This window comes from the organism of the source record quoted next, unplaced genomic scaffold (assembly GCF_019419815.1).
Source record: "Pyrus x bretschneideri cultivar Hongxiangsu unplaced genomic scaffold, Pyrus_bretschneideri_v1 Contig9, whole genome shotgun sequence".
NCBI classification, from domain to species: domain Eukaryota; kingdom Viridiplantae; phylum Streptophyta; class Magnoliopsida; order Rosales; family Rosaceae; genus Pyrus; species Pyrus x bretschneideri.
In genome coordinates, this window is record NW_025999831.1 from 1421103 (window position 1) to 1440606 (window position 19504).

General features: G+C 36.8%; 2 protein-coding genes across 2 annotated transcripts; both read left to right on the forward strand.

Moving 5' to 3' along the window:
• The first annotated feature begins 12932 nt into the window (after positions 1-12932).
• LOC103956429 lies at positions 12933-14456 on the forward strand. Its single transcript, XM_009368410.3, has one exon. It carries the CDS (start codon positions 13060-13062, stop codon positions 14248-14250), a length of 1191 nt encoding a protein of 396 aa, XP_009366685.1. The 5' UTR covers positions 12933-13059; the 3' UTR covers positions 14251-14456.
• Positions 14457-16480: 2024 nt separating this feature from the next.
• On the forward strand, positions 16481-19468 carry LOC103929575 (F-box/kelch-repeat protein At1g57790-like). Its single transcript, XM_009338797.3, has 2 exons — positions 16481-16611; positions 18157-19468. Exons 1-2 carry the CDS (start codon positions 16583-16585, stop codon positions 19256-19258), a joined length of 1131 nt encoding a protein of 376 aa, XP_009337072.1. The 5' UTR covers positions 16481-16582; the 3' UTR covers positions 19259-19468.
• Positions 19469-19504: the final 36 nt, after the last annotated feature.

A 19504-nucleotide genomic window follows, 5' to 3' on the forward strand; every position in this document is an offset into this window, starting at 1 on the left:
TCCCACATCGCCCAGGGGAGTGATTCTTAAATGTATATTCTCATCCCTACCTAGCACGAGGCCTTTTGGGAGCTCACTGGCTTCGGGTTCCATGGGAACTCCGAAGTTAAGCGAGTAGCGCGCGAGAGCATTCCCAGGATGGGTGACCCATCGGGAAGTTCTCGTGTGAGTTCCCAGAAACAAAACCGTGAGGGCGTGATCGGGGTCCAAAGCGGACAATATCGTGCTACGGTGATGGAGCGGGCCCGGAAAGTGGTCCCCCCCAGGCCGGGATGTGACAGCTAAAATATAAGTTAAAGGCTACGTTTAGCCCTTCGTGACTGGAGATGAATAATTCACATTACATGTTATATTCTTTAAAATATTCATCTCAGTGTTTTGTTTTGTAATTTGCCTTATATCACTCCTTGTCTTATTCTTTGTGAATAGTTTACACTATAAATTATATGGTTCTCTCTAACCCATTATAAATAGTTTACAATAATTACAATTAATTTACAATATCATAAGATGATTCTAGAATAATTAATCCTAGTCTAATAGTATGAGATTCCTCAGTCATGTTTAATTAGTGAGGGAGTTATTAACTTCATTGGAAGAGGAATGAAATTATCCAAATTATAGTGGAACAGAGAATAAGAAGATGAAGGTTTAGAAGGAAATGAAAGCTTGTATTGATATTTTCTAAGTTGAATAAATTACAAAAAATGAGAGAAAGTTTACAAATATAACTAAGTACTGGTTTGATACTGAGGTATTTTTATAAAAAGTGGGTATAAAAAAAAGGCTAAAAATGTGAACTAGCAAAAATGAGCTTATTCTCACAACACAGCAGAAACAGTTTTTTTTTCAAAGTACAGCAATACCAAACCTGTCCTAACTCTATATTCTTCTAACAAACTCTTCTAATAGCTTTAATCAGCTAGACCAATCTTCACTATTCAGTTATAAATCAATCTCCTCCATAGATCTGTCAATAAGAATGACAAAACCTATTTGATACACGAGCGTTCTAGTTTAATTATTTTTAATTACAAGCAATATTCTAGTTTAATATTAAACTAATAAAGGGAGTATTGTTAAAGTTTCAAAGATGATTTAGTAGCCCACTACTAATCACATTCAAACTATCTATTATGAGATATCAGTCCGACTAGAAGTGAAACCATTTAGTATTAAGAAAAATTTAACTTAATGAGGATTTTTTTTTAATGTGGGACATGCTTTAAGAAGTATATATAAACCTTTGATATGTAAAGTGAACAATGGTTACATAAATAAATCCTAAAATAATATCAAAGTCTGAATTTTATAGCTTCATGGCTTAACGTACGATTAGGGTTTGGCTAGCTGAACTAAACCAAGTCGAGTAATGAAAGGGACATGTGGTTGGTGGGGTAATGCTTCACTGTTGGGAGTCCAAGAAGAGGTCATGGTTTTGTAGATAAACACGACTTGGCTGTTGCAAATTCAATCGTAATTTCTATTTTTGTTGAATGAAGTGCCATGTCAGCAGGGTTGTTAGACTGATTTGTTAGAAGTCGGTTATATAGTTAGATTAGTAGCTTAGCTACTAAGTCTTGAGAGAGTATATATAACAATATTAGCTATGCAATTGTATTCATTCAAAATCATCAATACAAAAGATTTCATATCTCTCTCTTGTTTTCACTCAATTGTTTCTTAGCTTTTCTCTGTTCTTCTGGGTTCTTCTACATTCTAAGTGTTTATGTAATTGCTGCAATGAAGAATTTTCTGTGAAAGATTGAAAATTGAAGGCTAATAGCCATTTATTGTTGTTTGAAGTATGATGTTGAAGGCCAATAGCCATTTCTTGATGTTTGAAGTATGATGTTGAAGGCCGATAGCCGTTTCTTGATTGTATGATTGGTGAAGTATTTATGTCAAAGCATAAAGGTCGATAGCCGTTGCTTTTTGTTTAAGTTGTTGAGTTTTTCACACGAACAAGGCCGATAGCCAGTACTGTATATTCTTGGAATTATTGTAATTCTTGAAGATTACTTGAGTAGTTGGTTTCTTGAGTAATCAGAAGTGTGAGTAGAATTCTTGCTGTGCGGTGTTTGTTGGGATAGAGAGGCCGACAGCTATTTCCCTTTTATGTCCCACTTCAAAAAGGCTGATAGCCAGAAGTGTGTGTAGAATTCTTGCTGTGATTTGCTTACGAAAGTTGGGATTTTATCGCTTCAGAAAGGCTGATAGGCAGAAGTGTTTGAAGGGTTCTTGTAAAGACTCAATTTGTTTTGTAGCGAGTAGTTTTTCATTTCTTGCTAGAGTTGATACAATGGCCGATTCAAGTGTCAAGATTGAAGGGTTGTTGGGAATGTTGATTGTAAAACTTCAGGATGATAATTTTGTTAAGTAAAGTTATCAATTCCAGTCATTTTTAAGGGGATATGATTTGTTTGGTTTCCTTCTTGGAGAAGCTCCTTGTCCACCCAAGTTTGCAATTCATACAGAAACTGGTGTAACAAAGGAAATTACTACAGCTTATAAAGAATGGGTAAGGACAGATATGACATTGTTAAGTCTTCTTATTGCCACTTGATCCGATGAGGCAATGGAGCATGTCATTGGGTGCATGACATCTCATGAAGCTTGGACATGTTTATAAGAAAGGTTTGCATTGATCTCCGTTGTTCGAATCAATCAACTGAATAGTGAATTTCATACTATTCAAAAAGGTGGGAAATCAGTGGATCGATTTCTTTTACGAGTTAAAGCTACCAAGGATTAACTTGTGTCTGCTAGAGAAAGGGTTACAGACAATGACTTTCTTATAACTGTGTTGTCTAGATTACCACCTGAGTTTGAAATGATAAAGACTATGATATTGGCTCGGGACTCTCCTATTTCATATAAAGATCTAAGGGGCTCAACTCCTTGGTGCAGAAGCAAGTATTGAGTCAAGAGTGAAATCATTAAGTGCATCCATGTTAGCAATGTATGTTCAAGGACAAGATATGGTTTTAATGGGTTCGCAAGTGCTTATAATGGTTTTGAGGTTGGTGAAAGTTCAAACTTTCAGAGATATCAAAGAGGATATGAAGGAGAACAGTCTAATGATGCTCAATCTGGTATCTCACCTGAGTGTCAAATATGTTCTAGGAGGGGACACGCTGCAGCTAATTGCTATCATAGGGCTGATACTGGTAATCCAGGTTTCATTGTTTGTCAGATTTGTGGAAAGAGATGACACATTGCACTGGAGTGTTATCATCGAAACAATTTTGCCTATCAAGGTAATCCACCACCCTCTTCACTAACTGCAATGACTGCACAAGCCAATATTGGACAGAATGCACCACATAACAATGGACATGGGTTTTCAAATGAAGATAATTGGATCATTGACACATGGGCTACTTATCATATGACTGCTAATCTAGACCAAGGGGCTGCGTAGTCCTTCGTTTCTCAAGCATTGTTACAATCTAAAGCTTGGAAACCCCAGCTTAGATTGAGGGGGGATGTTGAATGAAATGCCATGTCAGCATAAGTAGATAGTGACTGGAGTGCCATGTCAGCAAGGTTGTTAGACTGATTTGTTAGAAGTTAGTTATATGGTTAGATTAGGAGCTTAGCTGCTAAGTCTTGAGAGAGTATATATAACAATCTTAGCTATGCAATTGTATTCATTCAGAATCATCAATACAAAAGATTTCATTTCTCTCTCTTGTTTTCTCTCAATTGTTTCTTAGCTTTTCTCTGTTCTTCTGGGTTCTTCTGCATTCTTGCAGAACTGTTATCAATTTTTACTCAATTATAGATGAATATGTGTTCAATTTGTTTTTATAATTTTAATTATTTAAACATGTATTCATCTATCGTTAAATAAAAGCAGGATTTACTATTGAAATTGCAAAAGTCACGTAGTGTTCTTTATAAATGAAGACGAATGGTGGATTAATTATTACATATTATATATATATATATATGTATGTATAGCTCCCCATCCAAATTCCAAAGTAATTAAGCAAAGAAGCCGCCAAAAAGGACCTAATAAGTTATATGCGTGAGCCACGATGAACCTTCATCTTTAGTACACTTCTCAAAGACAAAGCTTTCTAACACTGATCGACTAGTAATACCTTTCTTTTCTCTGCTTACCATATAATATTCTTCACGCGTTAGAAGTAGGAATACATGGACCACAAGTTTTAATTGTCTCATGTGGCATTATAAAACATTAAAATTATATTGTGTATACAATCTAAGTGACTGTATGATAATTTACTAAATTGATGATTGTAAATATTTGTACCGTATTGATAAAAAAACTCTTGAATCCAATGGATTAATAGACATTTAAAGAGACAAAAAATTGTATATTAATACAATTTCAAGACCTGAAAATTAAAATGTTGCTAGCCCAAAATTTTTTTACCCTAATACACAAGAAAGTGTCCAACATCTTTTTGTTTGTTTTGTTTTTCTTTAAGAATCGACATTGTTGGGTCGCGTTCATTTTGTCAACCCTTGGGAAAGTAACTTAATGCATTGAAAAACCACAATATTTAGACCCTAGAAAGTATCAAACTATGACCCTATGATTTGACTATGCCTAAGATTTGGTAGATTTTTTTTACTTTTTCCTTTTAATGAGAAAATAGAGCATTTTCAAAATAGATGTCAATTTTTAAACATTAAATTTCAATTTAATGGTTGATTTTGGCAATTTGACATATTATCAAAGTTGACATGGAAACGAAAGCAAAATTGACATGGACAAAGAGATATCAAAATTGACGTTGCCTTCAAATATGATTTTTGATATTTCCAAGGACATTCCACTTGCCTTATCTTAAATGGTAGCATTTTAAGTATTGTTTTCTTATTTTTAAACCAACGAAACTGCAACTTTTATTATTTTTGTTTAAAAAAAAATGAAGCAACAAATTTTCGAATGTCAAGTGGAAGGAAAATATTGACAAATTTATTAAAATGTCAAGTCAGCCATCAAATTAAAATTTAATGTTTTGAATTTGACGCCTCTTCTATAGATGCTCTAAGAGGGAAAGGGATCATCTTCGGATAATTTTCTTGTAGATCCTAGAGATCCTGCAATCGTGTCCGTTCATCGTTCATCGTGCGGTCAAAAATCATTTAAAATTCAAATATAAATAGTATCTAACGAAAATTGATCGCACGATGTATGATGAACAAACACAATTACGGGATCCCTAGGAAATGGATCCTCGCCGGATCATATTCCCTCTAAGAGCATCTTCAAAAGAGATGTCAAAATCCTAGGTGGAATGTCAATGTGCATATTTGACATAAAAAATCTCTCCAACTGAAGTGTTATTTGTTATCTGGATTTGAAAACTTTGTGATTTGGGGTCAAATTTAACATTAATGTCAAATTAATTTTAATAGTAGGTCCCTTATTCCACTAAAATTTTGTTTTAACATTTTTTTTAATAACTACAAGCATTTAAAGCTCTTTTTAAATAATAATAAAACAACATTTGATATTTGGGTTGGAGAAGTACAAAATTTGAGACAAGATTTCAAATTATCATATCAATCATCAATTGTATTTTAACTCTTATAATTTGACATATCTTTCGATGATGATCTAATGTCTCATTTAAAAAAAATAAAAAATAAAAATCTTAGGCATAGTCAAAACTCAAAAGTAAAGCACTAAACTGCAGTTTTAAGGTAGTGGCCATAAAAAGGCTTCTGAATGATCACATTGAAATTTGAAGATATGAATGTCATACTTTTCAAAAAGGACGGGAGAAAGAAGAAATAGAGAGCTTTAACGAAAAGCTTTCAGTACTGTTTATTTTAAAGAAAAGTTACATTTTTATACTAAAAAATCAATCTTGGTACTATTCATTTTACCCTTTATTTTGTCCTTATCGTTAAAACTCAAAGTTTTCAAATCATTTTCATTAGTTTTCCTAAAGAATTAAGGAAAGGAACATGCAAGCGAGCTGGAGCCTGGGACCTGCATGCAGTGGGAAAAACGATTGTGACCTCGATTGCTCAAATTCAATCATGCATGTTTCAAATTCCCACCTTGATTATGGTTGATGCACAAATGTGAACAAACTTAGATCTGATAGTAAAATCACACAAACGTACAAAAACAAATATACATTGTGGGTCGCTCAAAGGTGCCTACGTCCACATTGGTCCAGTTTCCGTTTCCACTACATAATTGGGTTCATTGCAGAAATGGTACATGGAGGCTTGAGCCTTTGAGAGGGTAAAATAGCTGGAATTTAGGCTACAATGAGAGGATCTCCCAAAATTGACGGTAAGGGAATCCTTTTCTAGGACAATGGTTTCATGCTATTTTACATAGTTGATGGGCTAAATAAATAGTGAGAGCCTATTATATGGCACAACAATTATTAAAGTTTTTTATTTTGATTTTTGGGACATCTCCAATACGCACCAAAAAAATTTGGATCAAGTCTTAAAAATTAAAACATTCTAATTGTCTAAAATTTTGAGTCTTTGCATTGGTGAAGAAATCCAAACACCTTAATATTCCGACCTGACTTGTTTAATAGTTTGAGTTCGATAATTTTTACATGGTATTAAGATTTAAGAGTGCAGGGAATCCATCCATTTGTTAGGCAACACCTGAAACTGCATTTGCATTATGCTCAACATCTCTGAATTCTGGTGATTAATGAAGTTTAATTAATGGATAAACTTGGTTGAAAATTTTCACTTCTACACAAATTCCCTTTTTGTTTGGTGAACTGGAAGTGCATTACCAGGGAAAACGGCAAGGGTTAGAAACTTGTTAAATACTTAGCTAACTAAACACACACTACATGCTTGTTTCCTATTTTTTCATTATATTTCAATACTTTATAATCTATACGTCATTATGTTTTGCAGTTTATATATCTCATTGAAATTATGTATTTTTCAAGTATATGCAGACACACTTATTTATATAATACATAATAAATTTACTTAAATCAACATAGTTCGCCTAGGCCCTTGCCTATGACCTGTCTAGCCCGTCACTCAACTAGCCCCTAACGTCTGTTTAAACCATGACCGTATTGACAAAGAAACTCTTTAATCTAATGGGTTAGTAGACATTTAAAGAGACAAAAAGTTGTAAATTGATATAATTCTAAAACCTCATTGTGTGTTATTTGAGAAAATTGAAACCTCATAATGTGTTCCGAAAATTACTTTTATAACCTGAGTGTAAAATGTAGTTAGCCCTATAAATTTATACCGTAATACATAAGAGAGTGGATATTGTCCAACATTTTGTTTTGTTATGAGTTTTTTTAAGCATTGACTGTATTCATTTTGTCAACCATAGAGAAAGTAACTTAATACATAGAAAACCAAAAGTAAAGCACTGGACAGCACTTTTAAGGGCAATGGTTATACAATCGCATCAAGCTTTATTTTAGTTGCCTTACCATAAAAAGGTTTCTAGATGATCAATTTGGAATTTGAAGATGTATATTTCATACCTTTTCAAAAAGGAGGGGAGAAAGAATTAAGGAAATGAACAAGAAGCTAGCAGCTGGAGCCTGGGACCAGCATGCAGTGAGAAACTTAAGCTAAGACTCGTGTGACATTTCGTTTCTCCTTTGCCCTCTTTAAACAATTAAAGTTAAAGTGTACTTAATCAACACAAGAAAATATATCATATAGCATCATTCTGCCTTAAACAAAATAATGGACAAACCAAAAGGGAAAACGATTGATTGTGACCTCGATTGCTCAAATTCAATCATGCATGTTTCAAATTCACCACCTTGACTATGGTTGATGCACAAATGTGAACTCCCTTAGAACTTATCGTAAAATTACACAAGCGTACAAAAACACAATATACATCGTGGTTCACTCGAAGTTGGGCTACGTCTATATTAGTTTAGTTATCATTTCCACTACATAATCGGGTTCATTACATACGGTACATGGAGGCTAGAGCATTTGACAGGGTAATAGTTACGGTTTAGGCTACAATGAGAGGATCTCCCTAAATTGGGGATAAGGGCCTCCACTCACCCTTTGTTTTTGCGCCTCCTTAAGGATTTAGAAACGAGTTGTATGATTCCGGCATTGAGGCATTCCTGTATCGGTAGCTTTGAGTCTTCTCTCTTATATAGGATCTCTTCCTTTGTAATTGCACTTTTAAATAATATTCGTTCCGCCGTATTCTTGATTAGTGGTATGTCTGAACATGTCCCTGCATTCTCATATTTTTAATGTTTAAAGTTACGTATTTTATTTAGGTTTGATCTTTTCGGCATAAATTTGCATGCATGTTTTCAGTGACGAAGCAAGGAATTGTCAGGGGGAGCGAGGGGCGAAATTTAAAAGGTTTAAAGTCCCGAAAATATGTGGACATCCATTCAAGGTCTAAGTCCAAGGTTTGCAAGGAAATTATGTGAACTACCCAGAATATTTGTAGGAGAATTTGCATTAACTGAAATACTCGAAGGAGGATTTGGACATGGCCTAACGCTTAGGCGAGGACTTAGGCGGACTAGGTGGATTTGAATAAATTTATTATGTATCGTATAAATAAATGTCTATTTATTAGATAACATATAATATCTAAAAACATTGACTATAAAACATATAATATATAAAAATATTGACAAATTTTCTTTATTACTTTGTTCTATTTGATGATTGGAGATAAAAATTCAAAATGATTACAAGTTCATAATACTTTACAAAATATTCTTAAGTTTGTATGAATTTGTAGTGAATTTGAAGATAAATAATAGTGTCAATAAAGTGGCTACAAAAATATTGAAAAAGTGGACAAATTAATCAAACAATAATTAAAAAACAAAACAAATCTCAAATATAAACCAGCACATTAAATAGCTAGCTATGTGGACCATACTGATTGGTTACAATAGTTTAAAAAACAAATCAAAGTAGGTAATTTTGAAAGGAAAACTAATGAAAATGACTTGAAAACTTTGAGTTTTAATCAAAATGACAAAAAGGTGTTGTAAGTGAATAGTACTTGTGACATCCCATATCGCCTAGGGGAGTGATCCTTATATGTATATTCTCATCCCTACCTAGGACAAGGCCTTTTGGGAGCTTACTGGTTTCGGGTTCCATAGGAACTCCGAAGTTAAGCGAGAAGGGGGCTAGAGCAATCTCATGATGGGTGTCCCACTGGGAAGTTGCTCGTGAGTTCCCAAAAACAAAACCATGAGGGAATGGTAAGCCCAAAGCGGACAATATCGTGCTACAGTGGTGGAGAGCCCGGGAAGTGATCCGCCCCGGGTCAGGATGTGACAATTTGGTATCAAAGCCTAACCCTGGTCGCGTGTGTGCCAACGAGGACGTCAGGCCCTTAAGGGGGGGTGGATTGTGACATCCCACATCGCCCAGGGAAGTGATCCTTATATGTATATTCTCATCCCTACCTAGCACGAGGCCTTTTGGGAGCTCACTGGCTTCGAGTTCCGTAGGAACTTCGAAGTTAAGCAAGAAGGGAGGCTAGAGCAATCCCATGATGGGTGACCCACTGGGAAGTTGCTCATGAGTTCCCAAAAATAAAACTGTGAGGGAATGGTAAGCCCAAAGTGGACAATATCGTGCTATGGTGGTGGAGCGGGCCCGGGAAGTGATCCGCCCTAGGCCGGGATGTGACAGTACTAGGAGTGACTTTTTAGAGTAAAAGTGTCATTAACGTTAAAAGTGAATAGTACCAGGAATGTTTCATTAAAGCTTCCGATTTTGAAATGGCACGTGGGGTGAGGTGGGGTGAGATGGGTGAGAGAGAAAGTCTCTCTTCTTCCTCTCTCTTCTTCTTCGTTACTTTTCAGAAGTTGCAAAATGCAAGGCCTGGGTATTTTGAAAAAAAAAAGTGTCTGCATGCACGGAAACCTAGAACACCAGAAAATCATAGGGGCGGAACCACGGTGCTGGTCTTGATTTCCGGCGAGGGTAGGGGTGGCCGTCCCTCCTTGCCCCTACGTAGCTTCGCCCATGCATGTTTTGCATGCTGTTTGCATATGCATGTTAGGATGGCTTTCGTCACCCTCAGGTGTCGGCTAGCAAGTGCCAATTCTGATGTCCAGATGACATTAGGACCGGGACGTGTTATCCTTTTAAGACAATGGTTTTATGCTATTTTACATCGTTGATGGGCTAAAGAGTGAGACCCATTTATATGGTACAACAATTATTAAAGTTTTAATTTTTAATTTTTAGGACATCTTCAATATGCACAAAAAGACTTTAGACTCAAGTCTTAAAAATTAAAATACTATAATTGTTTAAGATTGTAAGTCTTTGCATTGGTGAAGAAATCCTAAAAAAAAAAAAAAACTCAACCTCACCACCATAACTTTTTAAACTTAAGCACAAGAATATAAGTCCTGCATTAACTGGAGCTGGACCTTACTTTTTTTTTCTTAGCTATTTTGTTAGTATAGATAGTATAGAATTCCAGATAGAGAATTTCTAAGCGTTACATTGCAGTACATAATATTCCGAATTTGTTTAATAGTTTGTGTTCGAGAATTTTGACCTGGTGTTAAGAGAGCAGACAATCCATCCATGTGTTAGGCAACACCTTGCATGATGCTCAAACTCTATGAATTCTGGTGATTTATGACATTTAATTAATGGCTAAAACTGGTTGAAAATTTAAACGAACTCCACACAGATTCTCCCCTTTTTTATTTTTTATTTTATTTTAGTGAGCTGGATGTGCAATACCGGGACAAACGCCAAAGGTTACAAAGAAAGTCCGTACAAAGGAGTAACCAATGAGAAAAACCGACAATTCCTACAAAGAAAAAACTGTAAAGGGAATACCAGGCTCGTCTCTGAGATTTTAGGGGTTCTGTGCGAAATTTGTAAAAGGGGTCCTTCTTAAGATAGTTTTAAGTTTCAAAAAAGTATAACAATATATTGATACTAGAAAACATTCAGTTGAATTAAAACAAAGTCACTTAGTACTATGGTCTAGTGATATTATTCTTCACTTGTAAATGAGACGCCTTATGTTAAATTCTCTCCAAAGGCGAATTTGAACCACATTATTGTTAGCTCATTATCAAGCTTAGCCCACTTCATCACTCTCTTAGCGTAGATAATATCGTTTGTTCAAAAAAAAAAAAAAATCAAAACAAACTTTAGCACTCATTGATTGCATATTTACAAATGTCTTTAATGATAAGTAAAAAGAGCTACAAACATAACATTCACTAAATTAGCAAAAGCAGTTTTATCTTAAACAGCCAAACATGAAAAAAGAAAACATCAAACCTCTAACTTTAAAGTTTCACTTGAATGTATAACGTTGTTATATAATAAAATTAAGAAACTGCCGCTTTTCACGGTGTTATTATTGACACTCAAAATATCTCATTGTACTCCAAGTTTTTATATTTAGAAAGGAAAAAAAAAAACTTTTATAAGGAGTGCACAATGCAATTTAAAGTGCTAATAAAAACAATTTTTTTAAACATAAAACATTATTACATGATGCTAGATGGCAAAAATTTAAAGGTCCCTTCAAATTTAAGGCCCTGTGCGACCGCACATTTCGCTCTCCCTCAACACCCCCTCTGAGGTATACAAGGAGATAGACGCCGCAGCTGCAACGTAGGTTGTCTCCCTCATAGATACCCTAAAAAACCTTAAATAATAAGAAAGCAAAGCAAGCCGTCCTTGTTGACGAGAGATTTTTCAGTGTAACCGGTACAAGGGGTGGTACACTACGTGTTATTATACAAATGGTGGGATATGTGTGCTAAAAAGTTAATAACTTAAAAAGTAAAATTTCTCATCACTCCTATTAAAACACGTGGTGTACCACTTGTGTTCTCGTCATAACTAAAAATTATATGCATAAGCAAAGATGGGGTCTGTTCACCAAGATATTTTTGTAAAATCTACTTTACACTCCACTCCAGCTCCTAACTATGAATTCACCTCAGTAGCATTTTATCCAAATCTTTCAATTCCTAGACAATCTTACTAACTCTTTTTTTTTCTTTTGGTAGGAAATCAATGCAACAACCCTCTAGGGAACAGTTTTGGCTCATCACTCGTGTTAGTGGCTGTTTTTAATACAAACGATATGTGGGAAGGGAAATCGAACACAACATGTTGATTCGCAAGTTATGCTACTTTTCTAGGGTAATATATGTTTGTCTTCTTTGTATTCAAGTTCAAATCACTCCCTTGTTTATTTCTAAAAAATTACTTTCTCGTTAAATTAGTATATTTCTAAAGAAAATATTATATTTCAAAGTAAAAAACTATGAAAATGTTGTGAAACTAATTTTAAAAGTGGGTAAGAGAGGGAGGAGACAACAGAGCTAAAGAAGGACTTAGGTGTATGAAGATAAACTTTCAAGGGCAAAATTAAGCGAAGCACACCCCACTAAATTTGAACTTTTTCTATTTACTCTCTAAACTTTCAATTTGGTTTTGAGGATAAACATTTTGTTAGTTCCAATATTTAATCACAACTGTTGATTTTTTGTGACAATATTTTCGTTAATTCCATCACATGTAATGCATATGGTTAACTTTTAGGGTGTATATGTGAACATAATGTTAGTACATACTTGAACTTCTTAAGACGAATCGAAACTTAACATGCATGCAACAAATTTAAGGGTTTTACGTGTACAAAATGAAGAAAAATAACTTTTAATTTGACAAAATATTTGATAAAGCTAACATGCGGTGAGACATTGGCATGAAATTAAAAGTTTAGAAGAAAAAGGTGCAGCAAACAAAAACGTTGTGGGTCAAAGACATAATTACATGAAATATAAGATAAAAATTAGCGAATAACAAAAGATGACAAGGACTTACCTACAAAATTTCTCGATATCATTCGAATTTTCGGACCGTTGTGGCCCGTTGGCCGACAAGGTAACCGTTGAGATTCAAAAACAACATCAAAAGAAAAACTCCCACTTCGCCTTGCCCAATCCTCAATCCAATACCCCACAAACATCTTTTGCTTCAAATCAGAAAACAGAGAGACAGAGAAATTGCAGAGAGAGAGAGAGAGGGGGAGAGAGAGAGCCCCACTCGTCAATGGGCTGCGCTTCATCGAAACTGTTCAAGAAAGAAGATAACAATGGCGGCGGTGAATACGTCATCAACCACGTCGTCTCTCTCACTTCCAGCACTTACGGCGTTCTGAACCTCGAAAACGGCCAACAACCCATCAAAGACGGCGTTGCGGAGAGCAAGAGGGCCGCGATGAAATCTTCGCCGCCCCGGGAAGATCCGGAGGTTATCAACGCCTGGGAACTCATGGAGGGGCTCGAAGAAGGAATACCCATCTCGAATCCGACGAAGAAGAGCCCGAAATCGGGTGCGCTACTTCGGGGGTTTGCAGATTTCGGTTCGAGGACCCCGTTCAAGTTGTTGAGTCAGATCGGGTCGCCGATGAAATCGAAGCGATTTGGAGGGAAGGAGAATAATAAAGAGAGAGTGGTGAATGTTAATGTGTTGGGTTATAGCCCGAAACAGGTTCTGAAACCGAACAATGGCGGCGAAAATTCGTGTAAGAAGATGTTGAATTGGAGCCCTGGAGTAAAAGGGTCGCCCGTTGCGGCGAAAAGGCAGAGCTTTGGCAGTGATTTATCGCGACGGAGGAGTTTAAGTCCCCTGTTTGATCCGGAACTCGTTGCATCTTACGAGAAGGAAATGTCTGAGGAGGAAGAGCACATCAAGAGGATGGTTCCACCGTCACCAAGGCCCCGTAAATTAAGAAATTCTTCGAAGGATTCGGAGTCTATGCTGCAATTATTTGAGAAAAAATGCCCACCGGGCGGCGAGAATGCAGTTGTTGTGTACACCACTACACTGAGAGGAATTAGGAAGACTTTTGAGGATTGCAACAATTTGAGGTCCATCGTGGAGTCACACCTAGTTCATGTTCTCGAGCGTGATATATCGATGGATTCTGGTTTTAAGGAGGAGATAAGGAGGCTAATGGGGACCAAGGAGGTTAAAGTTCCACTTGTATTTGTGAAGGGGAGGCTGATTGGCGGCGCCGACGAGGTGGTGAAGTTGGAGGAGGAAGGTAAGCTTGGGATTCTGTTTGATGGGATTCCGAGGGCGGTCATCGGATGCCAAGGCTGTGCCGGAATGAGATTTGTGATGTGCATGGTTTGCAATGGGAGCTGCAAAGTTTTGGATAAGGTGCAAAAGAAGATGGTGAAATGCGGCGAGTGCAATGAGAACGGTTTGATTCACTGTCCACTTTGTTGCAGCTAATTGTAATTCCACTGACAGATTTTGGTTTTTGGGTTTTCGGGTTTATGAAATCTTTGGTATTCTGCCGGCAGAACGAAGATTTTTGTTTTGAGTAGTGGGATTCTAAAGTGTGTTTTAGGCCCCTTTTGCTGCTGGGTTTGTACTTAAAGATTTTTTTTAACTTAAAAGACTGATGTGATTTTTCACACGCTCGTTTTAGAAGTTGATATCCTGCTTTGTAAGTTTACTTCTTCTTTTTGTTAATTTATGATAAATTGCATGAATTATGTATAGCTTCCAGTTTTGCAAGTTGAAATCCTGCGGTGTTGGATTTTTCGGGTTGAAATCCTGCGGTCTTGGAGTGATGAATTCAGTCGTCATGGAGTCCAATTCTCCTAAAAAATATATGAATTCGTTAATCCTTATTCCATAACAAGGTTTAGGAGAATTGGACTCTTGACATGATTGAATCCATCCTTCAAGTTATGCTGCCATAGACGAGAACCGAAAATCTACTTGGATAGAAATTAACCCTGTAACTTGCCTTTTTTCACACCACTAGAAAAATCCGACACCTCAGGCTCCTCTACTACATCAACATTCGGAGGAGAATCCACGGAAACTTTGAATATCTGTAGGTCCTTTCGTCTGCCCTTGAAGGTCACCGTTAGATAAAATGACAAATGTCCGCTCATAGCTCCAATGCCGATGAACGGGTAGTTAAGAAAGTATGGAGGAACAGGTACATGACTGCAAGGTATAGGCTTCCCAGTAAGTGCTTCGAGTTGGGGCTTAGAATGGTAATGGGAGCACAAAAAATGCACGCAGCTAGGTCGTCCAGGTCAAAATCGTACACTAAGCCGGGATTGAATGCGTGATCAGGATTTCAAGTGCTCAATCCCATGTCATAGGGTGCTGATTCAGTTTTACCAGACCGAACGCGAATGGTATTTCCGTTGTTGTCCTTGGTGTTTGCTGCATAAGAATCGAAAATTGATAACTTGTTAGACAACCGCTAGACAAGTAGACCGCAAACGTTTGATTTGTTTGGAAATTGGCCAATAACTTTATCAAGGGAACGAACTTAAACTGTTTGTCATTAAGACCGACATTATTTCTGCAGGACTCGAATGCACACGCCATTGAAGCTCCTGTTGAGCTTTGAGAACTGCTGCAACCCCCGCGACATGAGAAAATGCCATTGAAGCACCTGTTGAGCTTTTAGAACTGCTGCAACCCCCGCGACATGAGAACACGCCATTGAAGTACCCGAGTGCACAATGTACGAAAGGTGCATCGACCGCTTGATTTTTACATATGAACCTAAGAAACGTGAAAAATAATTAAATTGCGGACCTTATGATTAAATTCAGATCCATGAACTGCATGTGACCCTTTACCACAACAGTAGTGGAAATGTGTTGAGCCCTTGCATGACGACGTGGGTTCAAACTCCGTCAGTAGTTAATTTAACAAAATCTATCGTTTGACTCAAAAAAAAGAAAAAAAAAATTCAGATCCATGAACTGAAGAAGCTAAGTGGTAGATCCATTAGGCAGCGGTACTACGTGATAAAAAAAAAATGATTTTTGACTTTCATGAATTATGATTTTATAGTGTGGAGTGAGAAAAATAAAACAAGCGGCATTCAACGTCATTAATCACACGTCATTATCAGTCTAGTGACGTAAATTAGAAGTGATTTATTATCTAGCTTAATTAAAATTTTCGAAGTACGATTTTCTTCCTTCCAAATCCTCTCGCTTTCCTTCCCCTTCTCTTTCACTTTTCTCTTCGTCTTTCTCTCTATAAACAACAGTTAACATAAAATATCGACATAATTTAATCATGACTGTTCAAATAGAAGTTAAAAATTTAGGAAAAGAATCCTGCTCCCAAATTTTTACTTCCCATCGGTTATATTTCTGCATGAAAAACGGTTGTAGTCAGTTTGTTGTGTAGTAAACTAATTCTGACAGTCAACAGCACCCGGACAAAAATGAACCGCACACGCACGCAAACAGTAACACGGCGTCCGGTTCCAGTGATTACACTGCAGTTTCATTCACCTACAAACCCCTCCAAGTTAACTCACGAGCTATAACCATTAGAAAACTGCCACATAATATATTTTTTAAAAAAATTTCATCTTTTCACCTGCTTATTCGCTGTATTCTCTGTAAAGTTGTGGAGACGCATGCACTTGATTTGGTTTGACCGACCAGCTCACACGTGTTGTTTTCTTTGCAAGTAGTGACGGGAGTGATAATATAACACCTCCGTCTCTCCTCCCTCAAACTCTCTCTCTCTCTCTCTCTCTCTCTCTCTAAACAGCAGTGCAATTGGGTTCGCCATGGCCGGAAGAAAGAGGAAGCTGAAATCGTAAGATTTGTTTTCTCAATTCTCTTTTACTCACTGAAAGCATTTCGTAATTTGCATGTTTCATTTCATTGTTTTTTCACCCTGGATTTGGGGAATGGGTGTGAGGACTTTAGGAATTTGGATCAATTTAGGGGTTATGATTGAAAAGCAATTATTTTTAAGTCAAGGATTAGGTTTAATTGTCGAGAATTGAAGTCAATTGTGAGAATTTTGATGGGGTTTTGGGGGAAGGGTTTTTGTGTGTGGCTAAAGTTTGTGAATTTAGGGTTTTGGAGAAATTTGGGTTTTATAGTAGAAAGTCAATAAGCTCTTTGGATAGGAATTGGTTTGAATTTGTTTAAAATTGGATTCAAGCATCAAAATTGAAAATTTCGACCGGGTTGTTAAATGGGTTAAAAGTTAGAACCCTAGCCATTGCTAGATCATAGTGTCTTTTAGGAATGTAGTACTATCAAGAAATAAAGGGTAGGCTTTAGTTGTGGAAAAATGTTAAATTGGATGAATTCGGAGCAATCTCATGGTTTTCGGTTTCATGTTGTGCTCATTTTAAATTTTTGATAACTTTGGGCATCCAAGGTAAGGGTTTTTAATGGTTCTTGTGTGATCATAGTTTCCTTTCTATATGAGCACATTATGTCTTAGGTTCATTAATTGCTTGTTTGCCTATCTTGCTTAAGCAAAAGTACCAGTACGATCTTGTACGTTACCCAAAAAGAATAGGGTAAAGAATATGATAGTTGATTAGTTACAACCAGGTTTATCTCTTGTTCGGTTGTGGTTATTGTGTGTTTAATTGTTGGATTTGCACGATCCGTACATACCTGGGAAAAAAAGTGATGGTTAGTTACAACCAGGTTGTTTCTCTTTGTTGGGTGTGGTGATTGTGTGTTTAATTGTCGAATTCACACGATCCGTACGTTATCCGAAAACAATGTGATCGTTGATTAGTTACGACCAGGTTTTTGTCTTGTATGATGTGGGGATTGTGTTTAGTTGTCGGATTCGTATGTTACCAGTAAATGAATATGGTAGTTGATTAGTTACAACCAGGTTTTTCTCTTGTCGTTTGTGGGGATTTGTTTTATTTGTTGGATTCGTATGTTACCTGGAAATGAATATGATAGTTTTGACAAGAATCGATACCGGTGGGAATGAATATGATAGTTGATTAGTTACAATCACATTTTTCTCTTGTTGGTTGTGGGGGCCTGTACAACTATTGATTTCTTTTGTGTTTCTTGGTAGTAGTTTTAACCATAATCATATGTTATCGAAACGGTCCGATTTTTAGTATATCCGAAATGGCTTATACTCTTTTGTTTTGGGGTGGGTGTGAATGTGGTGTGTGGCTGTTTGGACGAGTTAGGGGGAAGGGTTCTGTTTCGCATTTGGTTTGGCGGTTATATGCCAAAGAATTTGGATTAATAATAGAATGTTGATTTATTGCTAGCTGTGTCTTACTTTTATGGAAGTAATTATTTTTCCTTATAGCGTCTTAGCTCATATCTGTGTTTCGTATAACTTATATGAATTTATGATGTATAGGTTAGCTGAAACAATTACAAATAGTAATAGAAAAGCAAGCAAGACAAAAAAGGAGAAACTGGACCTGCAAACTTGGTCTGACCTTCCTGCCGAACTTTTGGAACTCATTGTGTCTACTTTAACTCTGCGGGATAACATTCGTGTATCTGTTGTATGCAAGAGATGGCACTCAGCTGCCATTTCTGTGCGGGTGGTCAACCAATCACCACTGCTTATGTACTTTCCCAGATTTGGTGACCTATATGAATTCTATGATCCATCGCAGCGCAAAATCTACTCCTTGGAGTTACCTGAGCTGACTGGGTCTAGGATTTGCTACACTAAAGACGGTTGGCTACTGTTATACAGACCCAGATCTCACCGCGTGTTCTTCTTTAATCCCTTCACTCGCAAGATAATAAAGGTACCAAGATTTGAGTTGACTTATCAGATAGTTGCATTCTCTTGTGCCCCAACTTCTGCCAGTTGCATACTCTTTACGGTGAAACACATCAGCCCTACAGTTGTTGCTATTAGCACTTGTCGTCCTGGGGAAAGAGAGTGGACTACTGTTAATTTCCAAAACCGGTTGCCCTTTGTGAGTAGCATTTGGAACAAGCTTGTTTTCTGCAACGGACTCTTTTATTGTCTGAGCCTCACCGGTTGGCTAGGAGTATTCAACCCTGAAGAACGCACTTGGAGTGTTCTTGCCGTTCCTCCACCCAAGTGCCCGGAGAACTTTTTTGCCAAAAATTGGTGGAAAGGTAAGTTTATGGCTGAGCATGAGGGAAACATATTAGTTATATATACATGTTCAAGTGAAAACCCGATTATATTTAAGCTGGATCAGACAAACATGGTTTGGGAAGAAATGATGACCCTCGACGGTCTGACACTGTTTGCGAGTTTCTTGTCATCTCATTCAAGAATTGACCTCCCTGGAATAATGAGAAACAGTGTCTACTTCTCAAAAGTTCGTTTCTACGGAAGATGTTGCATATCCTACTCTCTCGACTCTTGTAGATACCATCCTCGCAAGGAGTGTCATGACTGGGGAGAGCAAGATCCTTTTAAGAAGATTTGGATTGAAGCGCCTCAAGACTTCTCAACCTTAAATTGGTGAAAGTTGTAGCAAGTAATTCGCGTCTGCGCGATCAATTGGATGTTGTGCTATAGATAGTTTATGTGTAACAAGTTGCTCAAGGGGTCAATTATACTCCTTTAAGAACTCATTCAAATCTGAACTGTTTCTTTCTTTCGGTGCAAGTTACATGAACATTTTCAGACAATATGTACAAATGCTTCATTTTCTAGGTTCTTAAACTTTAGCTTACCTCTTATGTTTGAAGACACCAAAGTCGAGTAGGGA